We start from the raw sequence: 18,306 nt of genomic DNA, 5'->3' as shown, positions 1-18,306 counted from the left end.
ATATATTTTATACTCAAAACATACCCAACTAGGACCAGGTCATTTTCATTTCTTTCTCTTTGAAAAAAAAAAAAAAAGATTGATTTATTTATGCATACAAGAACTAGGGCACATACCAGGGGTGCAGGGGGTGAGAGGATTCACCAGAGACAGAGTGGGGTGCAGAACAGGCAGACCGGCTGAAATACACTGCTCAGGGGAGCAGTGGGGAGACAGGAGGGGTCTGCGGCGCCATGTGGGTAGCTCCCTGGCCGGCCAGGGATTGAACTCGTGCTGCAGAGACTGCAAATAGCTTCATGGGTTGTGTCTTCACCCCTTGCTCCACCAGGGAGGCCCCATTTTCATTTCTGGACTAACACAAAGGCATATGAATGTACAGAGATTTCAGAGAATGAATCTAATTTCTCCTATGTACTAGGCTCATCAATTTTAAAAGTTATATAGACCTCAACACTTAAGTGAAAACTGATAATGACAGCATCACACTGGGCAGAGCTTACGTGGGTCCCTAAATGCGGAAACCCCAAGAAGCACTTTCTGATAAGCAACGGTGGTTCATGATCTCCTTCAATCTGCATGACCCCAGGGCCTACTTCATTGTTCCCATTTTACAGATGAGGAAACCGAGGCAGAGCAGAGATTGTGCAAGTAGTAAAGGATGGAGCCTGCCGAATCACAAGACTCTGCTGCCTACTCCTGGCGGGGCAGATTGGATGCCTCGTGTGGCCCTCAGGGGGCCACAGCAGCAGTGTCCAGGACCTGGTGCTCAAAAAGATTGTGAGGCCGCGCTAGGCTCAGGGTTCTCTTAGCCAGTCTCTTCTAAAATTGCCTCCAGTGCACCATCTTGACCCCTCCTGTGCCCCCTCTGGTGGCTTCCTGTTCACTGTCAGGTTTATATTTCTGTCCCCACAGCAGCAGGGTTGGGGGCTCCCAGCACAGTAAGGTGCATTTTAAAAAGCTGAGAAACCCCATTTCTTTCGCGCATGGGAACCCTCTTCCATATTCATTACATCGTTCTGAAATCTTTGATCCTTTTCTGGAACATCTGTGCACCAGTTAGGTAAAGAGCCCATTTTTTCTGTATCATTATTTGGGGAAAGCGGTATTCAGTGCCAGAATTGTCTGTTCTTTGCTTGGTTTCCATATAATTTACTTTGAGCCCAATTTTTTTAAAATCCCCCCCATTCTTTTAATAGCCCAAGAGACACGTTTTCCTATGAGTCATGCACCCCAGGGAAATTTGTCCTTGGTTCCCAGCTGGCTCTCCCACTGGAAGGTCTTAGCACAGTGTGATGGGAAATGAGCTAGAATGTGACTGAGTCATTGAAACTGTGTTTTCAATGTGAGAGAAACAAATTGGGAAGGTAAAGCTGAGGTGTGTGGCCCCCAAAATGAAAGTGGGGTTTCCATGGCCTTTCGGAGCTGCTATCTCAAAGCTCCTCCTTGACATGAGTATTCCTCAACATGATATTTCTCCAATCTCTTGAATCTATGTTGGTTCCATTTTGACCCCCAAACCTCACCTCTCCACCCACTATTTCCTCCAAGCACCTAATCTTCCTATATAGCCTTCCTTGTTGGAAAACATTTGCATGCTTCCATCTCAACACCCCAACTTAAGCTGCTCTGAATGTATCTCCTACCAGCCCGCCTCCTACAGGAAGTCTTCCTGGATCTTACCTGCTTGCTGGAGACATTCACACTCTGAGCTTCTTCGCAGAGAACAGAGTATGTGCTGGCTGTGGGGTGTGTACAGGCCTTCTGAACCCAACACCCTCTTCTCCCATATACTGTGAGAGGGAACTGCTGAAGAGAACCCCCAGCCACATCCTGCACACCCGGGGCCAGGCCTGCTGAAGTCCTAAGAGAATGTTCTGGCTGCTGTGCTGGGGCTGGCAGGGGCCATGTGTGTCTTGTGATGAATGAATGGCACCTGCAGGTGTGACCAGTGTCATCACAAAGTCAGGTTCCCTGACGCAGCGTCTCTTAGCATCTCTGCCAGAATATTCATTTTGAAGTTTCCCAAGAGGACCATTAAATTGATCTCTCTCAGAGGACCAAGCATGTGCAGGAGGTCATCCTGCTTGGAGAGAGCAGGGTCTCTCATGGCCTGGCTTCTCATTTCTTCTCTTGCTCTGAGCAGTGTGGCCCCCGCTCTCCTTCCGCTGAATCTCCTTCTAGTATTATCTAAGTATTATTCTCTTCTCTAAGTATTTTTAATTCCTATTCCTTTCTGGCTCCCCCACCTTCATGCCTTTTTGGCTACCCACTCACACTTGGTAGCCCCCACAGCATGTTCTCTTCAATAAGGGAAACAAGGGGGGCACACGGCACCTGGAGACTGGAGCCTCCACAGAGGGCAGATCAGTTAGTTACCTGCCGTCAGTTTCCAAACCAGGGCTGCCTTGGGCAGTGGTTGGAGCAGTCCTCACAGTGGAGGTGACATTGAACAGGGTTCCCAGGCACGTCTGATAGGACTTGGTCTGACAAATAGGCCTAGTCATGGCTGACGGGACCCCACAAGTCTCAAAAATTGGTATGGGGGGCCTCCCTGGTGGCCTATGAAGCTATTTGCAGCCACTGCAGCATGAGTTCGATCCCCGGTCAGGGAGCTACCCACATGGCGCAGCAGACCTCTCCTGATTTGCCAGCTGCTCCCCTCAGCCGTGTATTTCTGTCATTCTGCCTGTTCTGCTCCCCACTCTGTCTCTGGTGAATCCTCTCACCCCCGTCCCCTCCCGCCCACACCTCTGGCCTGAAACCCAGTTCTTGTATGCATAAATAAATAAATAAATCTTTTTTAAAAAATTGGTATGGGATAGGATAGTCTGTGAGTGTGCCTGTGTGTGCATGAACACACCAGGGCTGGCACTGCCCGAATTCCTGGAAAATAAATGGTGGCTGAGCAGAGGTGTGAAATGATGTGGGAAGGGAGCATTGAGTCCGGAGAGCTGGCAGGGCCGACTCAGCTCCCATTCACTCACTCAACACACTGAAGCTGACGAGCGCCCGACACCGGAGAGGTGCCGGGAAGACAAGCGTAAACAACTCACACAAACCCCCCTCTCTGCAGAGTCACGCTCCGGGGAGCAGGGACAGACAGGACAGTCACTAAAGTGGGCGGCTGCGAGATGGCGGCCCCGAGTCCAGTCCCACCTCCCCAGGCACCGCAAGGCCTGACTGCATGGAGGAGACACTTCCTCCCGCTCAGGGTCAATGGCTCGAGTCACTCGGAGGGGCCGGCGCGCCCCGCAGGGCGTGCTGAGCGGAGGTGACATCTGGCGGGTGGTGGCGGTGACAGTAACCGTTTCGTCCCCCACACTCAGGCTCAGGAGAAAACAGGGCCGTCTCTGGCTCTGGAGCTTCAGAAGGTGCCGGGTCTTGTCCACTGGGCAGCATGTGAGAAACGCTGTGTTCCCCGCGCCGTGGGCGACCGCTCCAAAGTGTGCGCTTTTCCCCCCTTGACATTTAACATAGAATTTCCACTATTTTTCATGTAACTAAGTGGTTTTCACCTCGATTCTTTTTCCATATGATAAAATACATAGAACATAAAATCGACCATTTTAGCCGCTTGCAGATGCGCAGCTCAGTGGCACTGAGCACGGTCACACTTGGGTGCAGCTCCAGGGCGCCTCACCTTCCTGGCTCACCTTTGCCGCCCAAGCCACTGGGCCCCCTCCCTTCCGCCCGCAGCCTTGCCAGCTGCTCTCTGAGTTTGACTGCTCCAGGGCCCCCCGTGAGTGGGATCAGACAGAGCTGTCCTTGCGTGTCTGGCTGACTTCACTTAGCATAATGCCCTCCAGGCTCATCTGGCGGTGGAAAGTGCCAGAATTACAAAGTGTGTGTGTTAAGCCTAAAGCGTGAAGTGCTGGGCCTTCTGGGCTGCGTCCACCCTGAGCAGGAAGGGTGAGTGACCCCCACAGATTCGGGGCGGGGGGACATGAACAGGTGCAGCTCCGAGGGCTCCAAAGCGGCAGTGTGCCTCAGAGGGGACTGGTCCCCAGGGCCTAGAGAGCGGACAGACCCATGTGCCTTTCAGTATCTAGGAACTGCAAATTCTCCTCCCCAAAGGGCTGTTTGGTGACGTCAGGAAGCAGACAGTAGGCCTGAAGTTTGTTCCAGAAAAGTCAGTGCTAGACCCAAGGTCTCTGCACCACACTCTCAGTGCCAGGGGACACCAGGCCAACCTTTGATTCCACCGACTTGGCCATGCCAAGAGGTCCCCGAGGAGCAGCCAGCCTCCTCCCGCTCTATGTGACAGCGAGGTTGGGGGGCTGTGCGGCTCGGCCCCTTCTTCCCTCCTGGACACCTGCTTCCAGCCACAATGCCATCTAGCTTGACCCTCTGTTAAATGGTGACACAGAGGCAGAGAAGTTGGGGGCACCAATCAGGGAAAGGAGGCAAGCAAGGGTCATCTGCTCAGCTGAGATATTAGTGTTCTTGGGGCCCTGGGCCAGCTGCACCTGCCTGGGCAATGCTCCCGAGATCGGAAGCCCCCACTGCTGAAAGTGTTCAGCGCCCCTCCTTCCTTCAGTTGTGCCCGATCTGTCTGTCCACCACCAGAGACAGGCACACAGTGGGTGCTAGCAATTGTTGAATCACACCCATTCTTTGATCATTGCACTTCTCTCACACCTCAGCACCCAAAAACCTGTCTCCTGGGGTCACTGACCCAGAGGGGAGCTGGAGTATCCCGGGAATTCCCAGATCTGATGAAAGCAAACAGCCAGGGCAGCTTGGCAGCTGCCTCCTGCAGAGACGGGACACAGGGTCAGGGGTGCCATCTGGCTGGGACAGGGGTGTGAGCTGGATCTCACTCTCTATTCATGGAAAAATAATCGACCAGTGCCCGCAGCTGGCGTCACGCGGAGCTGCCTGGAGGGGATGATTCTAAGTTTCCAAAGGGACTCGGGAAAATGATCCCCATTTGCCCCTACTTGTGAGACGTGACCATTTCATGGCCAAGCTGTTTCCAGACAAGAGCGGTGGACGTGCGTCTGTGTCTCCTCAAGGGCAACCCGATCCTCCCGACCCAGCCCTGACCTCCGGCCGTGTTGAAATGAACTGGACGCTCGTGTCAGCACTGGGTGTTTCAGAAGCTAAAGCCAGTTGCTAAAACCAGCACCCACGCATCAGATCTTTCTCTTTTTTCCGATCCCACCAGAAGGGCCTCCGAGCGCCTGCATGGGCCGTTCATCCCAGGGCAGCAGGCACGGAGGAGGGCTCACGCGTCTGGGTTTGACTCTGGCTCAGCCTTTGTTTGCGCACCTGTAAAATGGAGCCGGGGACACCTGCCCGGTCTGCCCCACCGGGAGTTTGTGAGACTCGAGTGAGAGATGTGTTCGGAGATCCTCTGTGAATTAGTGACATGTGCTCCCAGCCCTGCTTGCATGACTGTTCTGGCGCCTACTGTGTGCGCAGCTCAGCGGCGGCTGGCGCGGGAGCAGAACTTCTCTCCCTGCTATCCGGGCTCAGCCTTCCATTGTGATCTCAGGGGCTCCCTCACCCATCCAGAGAGGGCTGTGGGGCCTTGGCTGGTGAAATCCTGTTTCTTGGGGACACGGGCAGTCCGGAGAGGTGCTTCCTAAGACCCTTGTTCCTCTCTGTGCCTTTGTGAAGCTTGCCCAAGCAGTGTGCCTTCCTGGACCGGGACATGGGGCAGTGTCTGATGCCACTCTTCCTCTGCCTGCGTCTGCACGGCATCACCAGAGGTGAGCTCCAGCCCTTGCGTGCACCCACAGGGAAGATGTGGGGGGCCTGCCCACCCTCGGCCACGCCTCCCGTCACCCTCTCCCTGAAAGCCCCACCAGACCTTTCCAGAGGAATCAACTGAGACCCGGCTCATCCCATGCAGGCTGGGTGACTCTGGGGAAGTCACTGCCTGGCCTTAGTTTCCTCGTCTGTAAAATGGGGATATGTGCAAAGTGATGGTCGAAGCAAGGGGCTTCTCTATTGTGAGGCACCCATGGCTGCCAAGCTGTGTCCCTCCCAAGGGCAGGGCCTCAAGGCAGTGTCCCCTCCAGGTGGCTCGCCTGGCCATGCGGACTGGGGGGGGGCAGGGAATTCTGGTCCATGCTCCACACTTGAGCTCCTTCAACCAGAAGCTGGGCCAGGCAAGGCAGCCGCGGCTTGGAAGGTAGAGGGAAATACTGCGGAGCGTGTTTGGGGCAGCCCAGGAGGCCACCCTGTGAGATCTTTGCATCCAGAAGGAACTTTTCCAAAGCCATTTCTGGCTACCCGCTGGCAAGAGTGTTCTGGCACCCAGGGCTGGGTGATGGGGCCAGGGAGTTGTCCAAGTCGCCCTAGTCCGTCCATCACCTGATGTCCACCCTTCCTTCTCAGGCAGGATGGCCCCCTGGGGAGCCACGCCACATGGCTACTGCACACCCGATGATTCCCGGGGTCCTGGGAGGGGAGACCCAGGAAAAGTGGGAAGAAAAAAGCCAAGCAATGAATCGGACCCTTGTGTAGCCCAAATGTCTTCCTGCTATGTTTTTGGTAGTATTTTGTTTTTATAATATTGTGAGCACTAAAATATTTTTAGAGCTAGTTCATTGGCCAAAGAGCTGACCTTGGAGGCCTCCGCTTTGATTGACTGTGGTTCTCAGCCGCCCAGCAGGGGCCCCTGGCAGCCACTGCTTCTTGCAGGGCTGTTGCAACTATATTTCTTTCAAAATACTGTAAGTTAAACTTCAAAGCACCCATCAGTAGGTAGTTCAGACAAGCTCCTAGTGTGGTTGAAACTGCCATCCAATTTGGAGAGAATCTGTCTGTTCCTTTGGATATGTATTTGTGTAAGTTCTTAAACAAGAGTTAATTTGGGGGCCTCCCCGGTGGTGCAGTGGTTGAGTGCTGGGTTGCGAAGCTGCCTGCAGCCTCTGCAGCGCCTGCTCAATCCCTGGCTGCTCCCCGGGCATTGGAGGAGGGTCCCACATGGTGCGCAGACCTCTCCTGCCGCCCGCTGCTCCCCCCAGCAGTGTACTTCGGTCCTTCTGCCTGCTCTGCTCCCCGCTCTGGCTCTGGTGAATTCTCTCACCAGAGAACAAATAAATAAATAAATCTTTAAAAAAAAAAGTAAATTTGGGATCCAAAAGGAGTGGATTCTGGACACAACCACAGTGGTTCTAAGATTCCTGTTTCCATTTTACCAACGAAACCTGAAATAAGGCCACCCTTATCCCCCCAACCCCCAGCTTCTGGCGGCCCCCTCTCTCCATAAATAAGACTTGTGCGGTTCTGTTGTAAGTAAGTCCCTAACATATTCCCTTCATGTTTCTTCCAAGGCAAGGAGCTGGAGGAGCTGAGGCACATGAACTTGTACCCCGAGTCCTGGCTGGCCCGGGTGACCGCCAACCACTACCACGCGGTGAGCTGCCGGCCCCAGGAAGCGGCCCTGGAGGCCTGGAAGTGGGGGGGGGGTGTCCTTTGGACTTGGTGTTTTCTGGAGCTGTGTGTTTGCATTGGAAACCGTGGGCCTTTGGGTCCTGTGCCTTGGGGGAGGGAGAGCCAGCCTGCAGGGGAGGTGGGAGAGCGCGCAGCCCAGGAGCCCAGATGCTTGGAGCTTCCAACCCATTGACCTGGAGAGGTGGATGAGCAGGGGTTTCCTCATCCTCCAAACTGCGCCCCACAGACACAAATGTACCACGTGCTTATTGGTAAAACTTTTTAAAATGCAGAGAAAGATGGAAGAAAATACCCCCAGACTTATCACTCACAGACAACCATTACTAGCAACCTCTTTGTCTTTTGTCTTTCAGTCTTTTTTTAAAATGCGCTTAATGTGCCTCTGAGCATTTTTTATTTAGAAGCCATTTCTTGCAGTAACATTGACTTATAACATTATAGGTTCCAGATGTAGCACATAATTCAACATCTGGATATACTACATTAAGTTCAGCACCCAAGGTCTAGTTTCTGTTCTTCGCCATGTAACTGATCCCCGCCTTACCCCATTAAATCACCCGGCTCCTTCTAGTAATCACTGTCTTGTTCTTATAGCCTAAGAATTTGGCTTTGCTTTACTTTTTTCACTAGTTTTCTTTATCTTCCATATAAAAAGTGAAGGCATGCATTGTTTTTCTCCACCCAGCTTATTTCGCTAAGCCTAAATTCCCTCCAGGTCCACCCATGTCGCAAATGGCAGGATTTCATCCTATTTTTGAATTAATATCTGCATGGTTCCCTGTGGTGGCATATACCCTGTCTTCTTCTGATCACCTGCCAATGAACAGTGGTTGTTCCCAGAACTCGGCCCCGGTCGGTGTTGCTGTGATGAGCGTGGGCTCCACGCATCTCTGAACTACTAACACTGTTTCTAACGGCTGCAGACTCTTCTACCAGCATCGGAGTAAATGGCAGAAACGATGCTGCTTTGCCGTTTCTCTGTTGTAGGAAGCTTGCTGTGCTTCTGAGCGCTAACTGTTGCAAACAGTCTGCGAACACATTTGCACGTAATGGTTTAGTTTACTGTACTTAGAGTGATTTCCTTTAGAAGAGTCTCAAGAGTAGAAAACAGAGGTCCGAAAAGGATTGTGCATTTTTCTCTTGATGCATATAATCAAATGGGGGACCAAGTTGCTCCTCCCTGTGCAATAAATGAGTGAAACTTTGGGTGCCCAGCCATGGCGGGCGGGCATGGTCATTTCAGACCCTCTTGTTCATTGAGGCGGGAACAATGGCATCTCATTTTTTAATTTGCATTTCCTTTGTTACCAAAAAGTATGAATATTTTTCCATGTGGCATTTCCCCCTTTGTGCATTGTCTATGCAAACGGTTGCATTTCTTATGTGATTCTCATCTGGCATTTTTAGAGATGAAGCAAGGCAGTGTTTGAGTTCTAACAAAGTATGAGTCACTAGTTAAAATTCAATTCAGCTCAACAAATACCTATTGTAATGCACACCGAGCCCAGCAGCCCTGCTCAGGAGATCTGGACCCCAGGGAGCCAGGCTTGTCGGGATGGAATTCGGGGGCTATACTCAGGGAGCAGGAGGGACATGGGCTGGACCCCTCAGGAAGACCCCACCTCCTTCACATCCTTCTGCCTGCTCCCCTCCTTCCTCACCCCTGCTGCTGGGGCCATCCTCCCGAAACCCTCTCCCTCCTCTGCAGCCTGCCCGAGGAGTCTGGGATTAAGGAGGAGCTGTGCGCTCTTGACTTTAAGCCCCTCGGTCACTCTGCCTTAGGATCACCTTAAGTGCACATTTTATTTCCCAACGAGGTGGCTCAGATGCTTTTCTTGTTCTCTTTGCATCCTCTGAGCACTGTAGGTTCTCACTGAAGGCCGTGGCTGGGTGAATGGCTCGCTGTGGGCTTCAGGGCCAGGACTCTGGAGCCAGTGGGCCGTGGGGATCAAGAACCAAAGGGAGGGCCTCCCCGGTGGCGCAGCGGTTGAGCACTGGGTTGCGAAGCTGCCAGAATCCTCCATAGCGCCAGTTCGATCCCTGGCTGCTCCCCAACGACCAGAGGAGGGTCCCGCATGGCGCGCAGACCTCTCCTGCTGCCCGCTGCTCCCCTCAGCAGTGTCCTTTGGTCCTTCTGCCTGCTCTATTCCCTCTCTGGCTCTGGTGGATTCTCTCACCCTCCCGCGCTTCTGACTGTACCCAGTGCTTGTATAAATAAATAAATAAATCTTAAAAATAAAAAAAAAAATAAAAAAAAAAAGAACCAAAGGGAAGCTGCTATGGGGGTCAGGTGCCCATAAGCTGTGCACATTTCCCTTTCAGCTGGAGAGTGGGGGCGACATGGCCCACTTGAAGGATCTTACCACCCAGGCTGTGAGATACGGGCTGCTCTTTAACCAGGTACTGGCCGCTGGGCCCAGGCACGACAGGAACCCTCCCCTCGTGCTGGGTCAAGGACTTAGAACAAGCACTTCTTACCTCTGGTAGGAAGGCCAGGACAGAAGAGGAAATGATAGGTGTTCCCTTCTGGACACACCCCACACCCTTGGGAAAAAACTTCCGAAGACAGGGGCCTGGAAGAGCTGTTCAGTAACCTGAGGTGCACAACCAACATATCCCCAGAGTGACCACTGTCCCCATCTTTCAGGGATGGAGACGCTTCCCTGGGAGGCAGGGCTTCCTGTTCTAGAATCAGGAAAGGGTGGGCCAGTTGATGAGCTGGTCATTCTATTCCCTCCAAGCATCCAGAGATGCCAGCCGCTCAGGGGGAGACCCTGCTCGCAGCCTGCAATTGAGGTCACCAGGGAAGCCTCTTCTGGGTGGCTATTCTAATGGGCCCACAGCCAAGCAAGCTGTGGGTCAGGGGCTCAGCTGCGAGGCCTCTCAGGTTGGCAGTTGCACTATCTTGGGGTCCCTCCAGGAAACTGCTATTCTCCTTGACTTCTTGAAAGTCACCCCAATAGTCACCTCAAAAGGATTCATGGTTTCAGTAGTTGGGGGGCCTGAATCTATCATCAGAGATTCCCCTCCGGGTGGGGCCTTGGGTAGGGTCCAGCCTTATGACCTGCTACAGTGGACAGACTGGCGGCAGAGGGGGCCAGACACCTTGGGATCCCAGGGGTGTCTACCCATCACACTGGAGCTTTGTTCCCAAGGCCTGAATCCCCAGCCATCACCTAAGGACCTGACTACTCATCCTCCTTCCACTAAGGGCATGTGGAGTCCATAGGGTCCATCACTGACCACTAACCTATAAAGACATGTGATGTCCCTAAAATCTGGCTTTTCTCATGCCCCCTAGGCGAGAGGTGCTGGTTGTATTTGAAATCAGTTGTTAGGGCCTCCCTGGTGGCCTGGGGATTAAGTCTCAGCTCTATCACCGTGACCGTCTGAGTTCCATCCCCGGCCAGGGAGCTGACCCACACATGGCGCCACAGACCTCTCCTGTGCCCCCCGCTGCTCCCCTCAGCAGTGTATGTCAGTAAATCTGCCTGTTCTGCTCCCCACTCTGTCTCTGGTGAATCACCCCCCACACCTCTGGCCTGCACCCCCAGATCTTCTACACACACAAAAAAAAGAAAAAACTACTACAAAAAAGAAATCAGTGGTTAGACAAATCACTTTTGTTGTAGCTGCAAACCAAGGTGCTCTTGTAACAGGGTGGTCCCCAGGAAAGGGGGAGGTTCCAGGCTTTGGACTGCCCCTCTCCCTGCCCTGTAACACTCTGTCCTCCTGCCTGACGCTTGTTCTCCCTGTTTTATTGTTTTCTTGTTCACGGTCCTCCATTTAGGAGTACACGACCCATTCAAAAGTGATCGCCATATATGGGTTCTTCTTTGAGATAAAGGGCATCAAACACAACGCGACCGCTTACAGTTTTTGCATGCAGGTAAGGACACAGCGCGGGACGGCGTGTTTCTGAAAGTCTTGTAGATTTGGAGTCAGTTTATAGGCAATGACTAGTAACTGATTATAAACTCATGATTAATTTTTGCCTGTAAATGTTTCTAAGGTTTCAAACTCCTTGAGAAACCCTATCTTATTCCCTTTTTTATTATACTGCCCGTCATAGTACGGAGACCCAGGGAGTGCCTGCTTATGCCATGACTGTCTCCCATTTATTTGTCACGAGCACCTGCACAGATGAGACACCTGAGCCTCACCCAGCCTCCTCTCCCCGGTGAGAGGCCCGTGGCCAAGCCACGCTCTTCCTCGGGGAGGTCTCTGTCTTCCGTGCCTCAGGCTTCTCCCTCCAGGATGGATTTTACTGGATGGAAGAGCTGAGTTAAGACCCTCTCACATGAACACTGCTGGCTTTAAATGCTGGGGAAGTGACGAGAAGCTCCCATGCAGCTCGTCTTACTGGCGTTTTTCTGGATTTGCTGAACCCCAGTCCATCACGCAGTGATGTATGTGAGGTCAGGGCCCAGATGCCCATTGGCTCAGTGGCCGCCAAGCTCAGGAAACGGGTCCTGAGGAGACACCCTCGTGCTCTCTGCACACATCACACAGTGGGGTCCGCGTGTCGGGAACCCGCTTTCCTAACCCTGGGGCCCCCGGTTTCACGGGACCACACTCCTTGCAGAGGAAAAGGCACACAGACGTGCAGTCGCCCGCCGTGGACTGGGACCTCAGCCCCATCAGCCTGCGAGCCGAACGCCTGGTCAAGTACAGGATCAGCGCCCAGGCCCTGGTGGCCGGCCGGTGGCAGGAGTTCCAGACCAACGAGATCACGCAGAAGTTTGGGTTTGTCAAGCCGTTCTGCAAAAGCCACGTGAGTGGCGCCTCCTCTTCTCTCTTCCTATATTTCCTTTTTGTTCTTTCTCTCCTCCACATCTTTTGGGGGCTCTCTGGCTTCCAATCTCCAGTGACCTTTGGGGAATCAGCTCTGCTCCAAATAATGCTCAAGAGAAATGAGTGTCCTAGAATGAAAAGCTGAGCATACAGAAAGCCACGACCCAGGTCGGCGCGCCTGGTCTGGGTCACACCGGATCCATGTCATAACAGTCAAAGGCCATTTTTGTTTTGGGAGGAGGGTTCAGTGGGAAGCATTGGCCACCACACCCCCACTGCTGCCCGGATGTCACCAGCCACCCCCCTGAATTCCACGGCTGCACCCACACACCTCGCTCTGGATCATCAAGGGTCCTGAGCCAGTCAGCTTCAGTGGCCCCCCAGTGTCCAGGTGGATCCCCTACCCTGCCTGGCTCCTGATGGCGCTAGCATTTCCAGAAATTGCTAGAAAGCCTCCATCCTGGAGGAATCCCAGGCTGTGAATTCCAGGATGGAAATCCGGGGTTCCCCTGCAGGGAGTGCACTGTGAGTGAGCCCCCCTAGGTCCAGCTGTATTTGCCAAGTCCCCAAGCCTAAGGCCACCCAGATCTGAGCCTAAATATTTCATTGGGGATCCAGATATTAATCTTTTTAAAAATCTTCCCAAGTTACTCTCTCAAAAATCGGAACAGCAATTTCCTTTGCGGGGGTGGGAGTCGAGGAGGCTGGGGTTTGGGAGGGTTATGAGGCTTCGCAGGTGCCAGAAATGTTCTTTATCATCACCAGCATGTTTACTTGAGAAAGTACACTAAGCTGTGTCCCTAAGGTCTGTGTGCTTTTTAAAGTACACCCACCTTTTCAAGTTTCTTTCACAAACCTTTCCCAGGTGATTCTAACTGGCGGAGTTGAGAAGGGTCCACACACACCTAAGGCCTGTCTCTTCCCCTTCCAGATGGTGGCTGGGTTTATCCTAAAACCCCCTTCTGCTTCACTTCCTAGGTCTTGAAAATCCAAACTGTGGGGACCCCAATCTATGCAACTTTTTCCTTCATCTTCCCATCATCTTGAGTTTCCAGAAGAATCTGTGGAATTTTTTTATCTTCCACCCTAGTATAAAGAAAAATAAAATGACATTAAAGGGACTGCTCAAGTACCTGGCTGCCTTTCCTGGCTACTGGAGCTTTCCTTAGAACTTCTGCCCGTTTTCTTAGTCTGCTCGGGTGGCTAGAGCAAAACCCGCAGCCTGGGTGCCTTTCAAACAGTGGAAATGTATTTCTCACACTTCTGGAGGCTGCAAGTCCAAGATCAAGATGTCAGCACATTTGGTGTGGTGTCGGGTGGGCCTGCTCCCACATGGGGGTTGCTGAGCAGGCTCCCTAGGCCATTTCTCAGAGCACTAATCCCATTCTAGGATGGGCACCTGCATGGTCGCCTTCCAAAGCCCCCCACCTCTTAATACCATCACCTTGGGGGTTCAGATTGAATTCTGGGAGGCACACTCAGACCATCCTACCCACATGGGCATCATTTAAGGATGGACAGAGTCACGAGTCCATTTGCCAGCATTGACCCCCACTTTGCTCGGAGCACCAATGGGAGCACCCTTCCCCTGCTGAGAGCACCAAGCATCCCCTTTGCATGAGCACCTGGAGCTGAGGAAAGGGGACGGGCCTGCAGGTGGGGGCTGGTGGGAAGCGGCTCACGGGTGGAGATCACACAGGTGGGGCGGGCTGGTCTCCTGCCCTTAGCTCGGGAGCACAAACTGCACCAGGCCCCGAGGGAGAAGCTGTGCACCTGTGTTTTAACAGGCTTCCTGGGGGATCCAGATGCAGGAGGTGGGCGGCTATAAGGGGCAGAATAGACACTGAGCAGGTTTTCTGACCCAGCAGACCGGGTGAAGGAGGATTCAGAGTCCTCAGTGGCTTTTGCAGGACTTTTATTTAGATTTACCAGGCACACGGCAGGCAGGGGTGCTGGCGGCCCCCAGCCAATCCTCACTCTATCTGGGCTCTCTCTGGCCTTCTCTCTGCTTCTCTTCTTCTCTCGGCTTCCGCTGGCGTCCCTGTGACGCCACCCTTATAAACTCAGTCTCTCAGCCCAGGAGTACCCACTCTAGGTGCCCGCCATCAGGCATGCATTCAGGACCGCAGGGTTCCCTCATCTATCCTAATGGCGGGAGGGCAGAAAAGCCTGATACTTTTTCCTTACCCTACAGCGGCCACATCCCAAAACGACTCCAGCCTGGAAACCTCCCTGCCACAACAGGGTCCCCGCTGTACCCACACACCAATTGTCTTCTTTAACCGGGGGCGGGGCGGAAAGGCCATACAACAAAGCCCTGAATCCATTTCCACAACACTGGCTGACGGGACCGATTTTGGTTTAAAAACCAAATTCCCCAGAGTAAGAGAGAAACCATCTAGCTGGGAAGCAGTTGCCTTTGCTCTAACCCAGAGTCCGCCCCTTTCCACGAGGGGGCGAAAGCCGACACGAAAACAGGAACCGGAGTTCGGAGGCCGAAATTTGTGAGCTAGAACTCTGCCTTCCAGCTCACAGGGATCCTGGCTTAGTGGTTGAAAGGAAGCTCTGTACCTCCCGGTGAGTCTCTCTCCTGCAAAGTCTCTGGTCCTTGTGTGATGTGTTCGCATCACAAAAAGTCTGCGTTTGGAGCATAAGTCTTGAGACAAAAATGCTTAAGATGAGCTTAAAACTCGTTACATATGAGAACTTCTTAGATGAGAATTAAAAAACCCAGCACTGGTCAGGACAACACTTCATGTGCATCTCTCGGTTTCTCCCTCCTCGCGCCACCTGGCCCGCCTCCCAGGCCCTCACCTCCAATCACATGGCCTAAGATGTACTCTGTGCACAGCGACTCTCTTGCATCCTGAAATCCGGCAGACAAGGATCTGTGTCCTAATTCCACCCCTGACTGGCTGTGTGGCCTTAGGTAAATCACCTAACCTCTCTGAGCCTCAGAACCAAATCTGAAGTTCAAAAAAACAAACAAACAAACAAAAAAAACATGTGGTCCATTCAAATAAATTGATGTGTGGTTTTAAAACACCTAACCCTAGTTGGTGCTTAATACAATTTATTCCTGCTCCTCCCTTGCTGCTTGCAGTCATGTTATGTTCAGGATCCAGGTGAGCCCTCTGTGATCTTGGGCAAAGACTTTCTCCTCTGGGCCTGCCTCCCCTGATGCAACATGAAAAGCTTAAACTGGGAGCTTGCCCCAGACCTTTCCAGCTGCAGTCACGGGGTTCTCTGCTTCCAGGAGTGGACACTGGAGCTGCCTCACCATCCCAGGGGCTCATCAGAATGACAGTGAATTAGAAAGAGAAAGAGGGGCTTTTTCCTCCCCCCTTTACAGGGTTTTGCATCCTGAAGCCTGGAGAGAGCAGAGCAAGTTTGTGCCCTTTTATAAGCCTGTGATAAGGAGAGCTGGGCTTGCTGAGCTGGGAGGATGACTCTAGGCTGCCCTGGGACTGGGTAGGGAAGTCCAGCACTCACTTGCACACCAGGTGGTGCAGGATGTGGTGGAGACCTGCCCATGGGGCCTGAGGCCATGATTAATGGGAGGCAGAGAGGGAAGTACACACACACACACACACACACACACACACACGCACGCACGCACGGCGCACGCACGCACACACACGCACACACCGCCCCTGCCCTGAGGCAGAGGCAGGAGGACCCTCTGTGAGGGAAAGTGGAATTTTCTGCAACAATAGGAGAGTCCCAGATCCATCTCAGCCACTGACCACCTATGGCCTCTGACTCCTTGATACGTGGCTAGTGCAGCTGAGAAAATGAGCAGGGTGAGGACGGCCCCACCACAGATTCCTGATTCTGGAGAGGCTGCAGAGTTCTGAGCCTCTCCCCAGGGCTGCAGAGGAACCCTGGGGCCAGCATCAAGCCATGTTCAACGCCCTATAAAAGCCTGCCTCCTCCTGGCAACATGCACAACTTCACCGACCCCCACCTTGGGTCTGTGAATTCTGCCCAGGGAGTGCAATACATTTTCCCTTCCTTTGAGAAAGCTTGGCCTCGCTCTCCTTTTCTTTGCTGCGCCGACCTTTCACATACTGGACATTTACACAGACAACTTGATGATGTAAAACACTTTTAAAAATCAGTGGGCTTCAATAAACATACTGAGGACTCTAATGTTCAGAAGTTGGGGGGAGGGAAAGGGACTAGGGGATATGAGGGGTGTTGATGGGGGGAGAGTAAAAAATAAATATAAGTGAAAAATGATTTTAGTCAGTGAAAAAATTAATTAAATCTCTATGGAGAGATGACCTAGACATATTGAGTGGTAAAAGCCAGATACAGAAAAATGGGATCGGGCCTCCCCGGTTGGCGCAGCGGTTGAGCGCTGGGTTGCAAAGCTGCCCGCGGCCTTTGCGGCGCCGGTTCGATCCCCGGCTGCTCCCCGGCCACCAGAGGAGGGTCCCACATGGCGCGCAGACCTCTCCTGCCGCCCGCTGCTCCCCTCAGCAGTGTACTTCGGTCCTTCTGCCTGCTCTGCTCCCCGCTCTGGCTCTGGTGAATTCTCTCACCCTCCCGTGCTTCTGACTATACCCAGTGCATGTATAAACAAAACAAACAAACAAGCAAACAAATAAAAAAAAAACATGCCTCTATAAAAAAAAAAAAAAAGTTTATAAAAAAAAAAAAGAAAAATGGGATCATTTTAAATATATGTAATTTTAATAAAGCAAACCCGTCAACACCATTCATTCATTTAAAAGTGTTTATTGCGCAGAGGTGGTGGGTGGTGCAGAGGTTCAAGACAGAGCACTATCAAGTTATCCCCAGCCTCTGCAGCACAAGTTCGATCCCCAGCCAGGGAGCTACCCACATGGCGCAGCAGACCTCTCCTGTCTTGCCCGCTGCTGCCCTCAGTAGTCTATTTCAGTAGATCTGCCTGTTCTGTTCCCCACTCTGTCTCTGGTGAATCCCCTCACCCTCTGCACCTCTGGCCTGCATGCCAGTTCTTGCGTGCATAAATAAATAAATCTTTGAAAAATAAAAATGTTTATTGAGCATCTATAACATTTCAGGCACTGCTCAATACCTGATTCTGTCCAGTGTGCTGGATGTAACATAAATTGTTTGGGAAGGAAGAGCAGGGAAGCCCATGAGTCTGGCTACCATGGGGATGACAGTGATTAGAAAAGATGATGAAAATTGGCAAAAGGACTAAAATAATGGCCCCACTGTCTGAGTCATGCAGTCTGGACCCGAAGGGCCCTTGCTACATGCGCTCTTGCCCCCTGAGAAGTCTGCAGTCACGTGGACCCAGCCAGGCTAGCCTTTCGGGGTCACAGGAGGAGAGCCGAGGTCCAACGACGAACACCCATTGCCAGACTTGTGACCGAGGCCTCCTGGAACCTTCCAGCCAAGCACGCCCTCCATTGGAGCCCCAGGAGGGGATAGGATTTCTCAGCCAGCCCTCTGACTCATGACAAGTAATTTATGTGTTTTAAGCCATTGAGTTTGGGATTGTTTCTGTGACCCAGCAATAGACTCAAGTTCATGCCCTTCTGATTGGAGGGATGGCAGGGGTCGATGTGGTGAATGGTGCTGGAACGATGCTGCTGGGCGAGGTGTGGTACCTGCACATGGTCAATCAGTAAACGTTGCATTAAAACTAAATAAATAAAAATCTGTAAAAATAAAAGAAAAAAAAGATTAAACACGTCCATTTTAGGTATTTGTAATACTAAAATCAAAATCCAGAAAAGAGTCCATGATTTTGCTACAAAGGTGTTCCTTGCATCACGGTTTCCAAGACACAAAAAACAGCAGCGGGGTCTTAAATGTCTGAGGGCAAGAACACAGCATCTCTGGAGGGAAAGGCAATAAAAAGAAAGAATATGGTACCTCTGGGGCCTTCCTGGTGGCGCAGCAGTTGAGCACTGGGTTGCGAAGCTGGCCGCAGCACCGGTTCGATCCCCGGCTGCTCCCCAGCCACCAGAGGAGGGTCCAACATAGCGCGCAGACCTCTCCTGCCACCCACTGCTCCCCTCAGCAGTGTACTTCCGTCCTTCTGCCTGCTCTGCTCCCCGCTCTGGCTCTGGTGAGTTCTCTCACCCTCCCGCGCTTCTGACTGTA

The 18,306-nt window shown here is 52.4% G+C and overlaps 1 protein-coding gene across 1 annotated transcript in view; it reads left to right on the top strand.

The window, feature by feature from the left end:
- BTBD16 (BTB domain containing 16) overlaps window positions 1-13,248 on the top strand; it is a gene marked incomplete at both ends in the record, with an annotated part of 32,953 nt that extends 19,705 nt beyond the window's left edge. Inside the window, 6 exons of the mRNA XM_084244539.1 lie at window positions 5,623-5,714; window positions 7,287-7,369; window positions 9,730-9,807; window positions 11,198-11,296; window positions 11,993-12,181; window positions 13,180-13,248. Of these exons, the coding sequence (XP_084100665.1) occupies window positions 5,623-5,714; window positions 7,287-7,369; window positions 9,730-9,807; window positions 11,198-11,296; window positions 11,993-12,181; window positions 13,180-13,248 (610 nt within the window). The remainder of the gene's footprint in view (window positions 1-5,622; window positions 5,715-7,286; window positions 7,370-9,729; window positions 9,808-11,197; window positions 11,297-11,992; window positions 12,182-13,179) is intronic.
- Between the last annotated feature and the right edge of the window lie 5,058 nt (window positions 13,249-18,306).

Source organism: Talpa europaea (assembly GCF_964194135.1).
Source record: "Talpa europaea genome assembly, chromosome: 10".
Taxonomy (NCBI): domain Eukaryota; kingdom Metazoa; phylum Chordata; class Mammalia; order Eulipotyphla; family Talpidae; genus Talpa; species Talpa europaea.
Note: the sequence above shows the minus strand (reverse complement) of the source record. Positions and strands in the feature narration are given on the sequence as shown.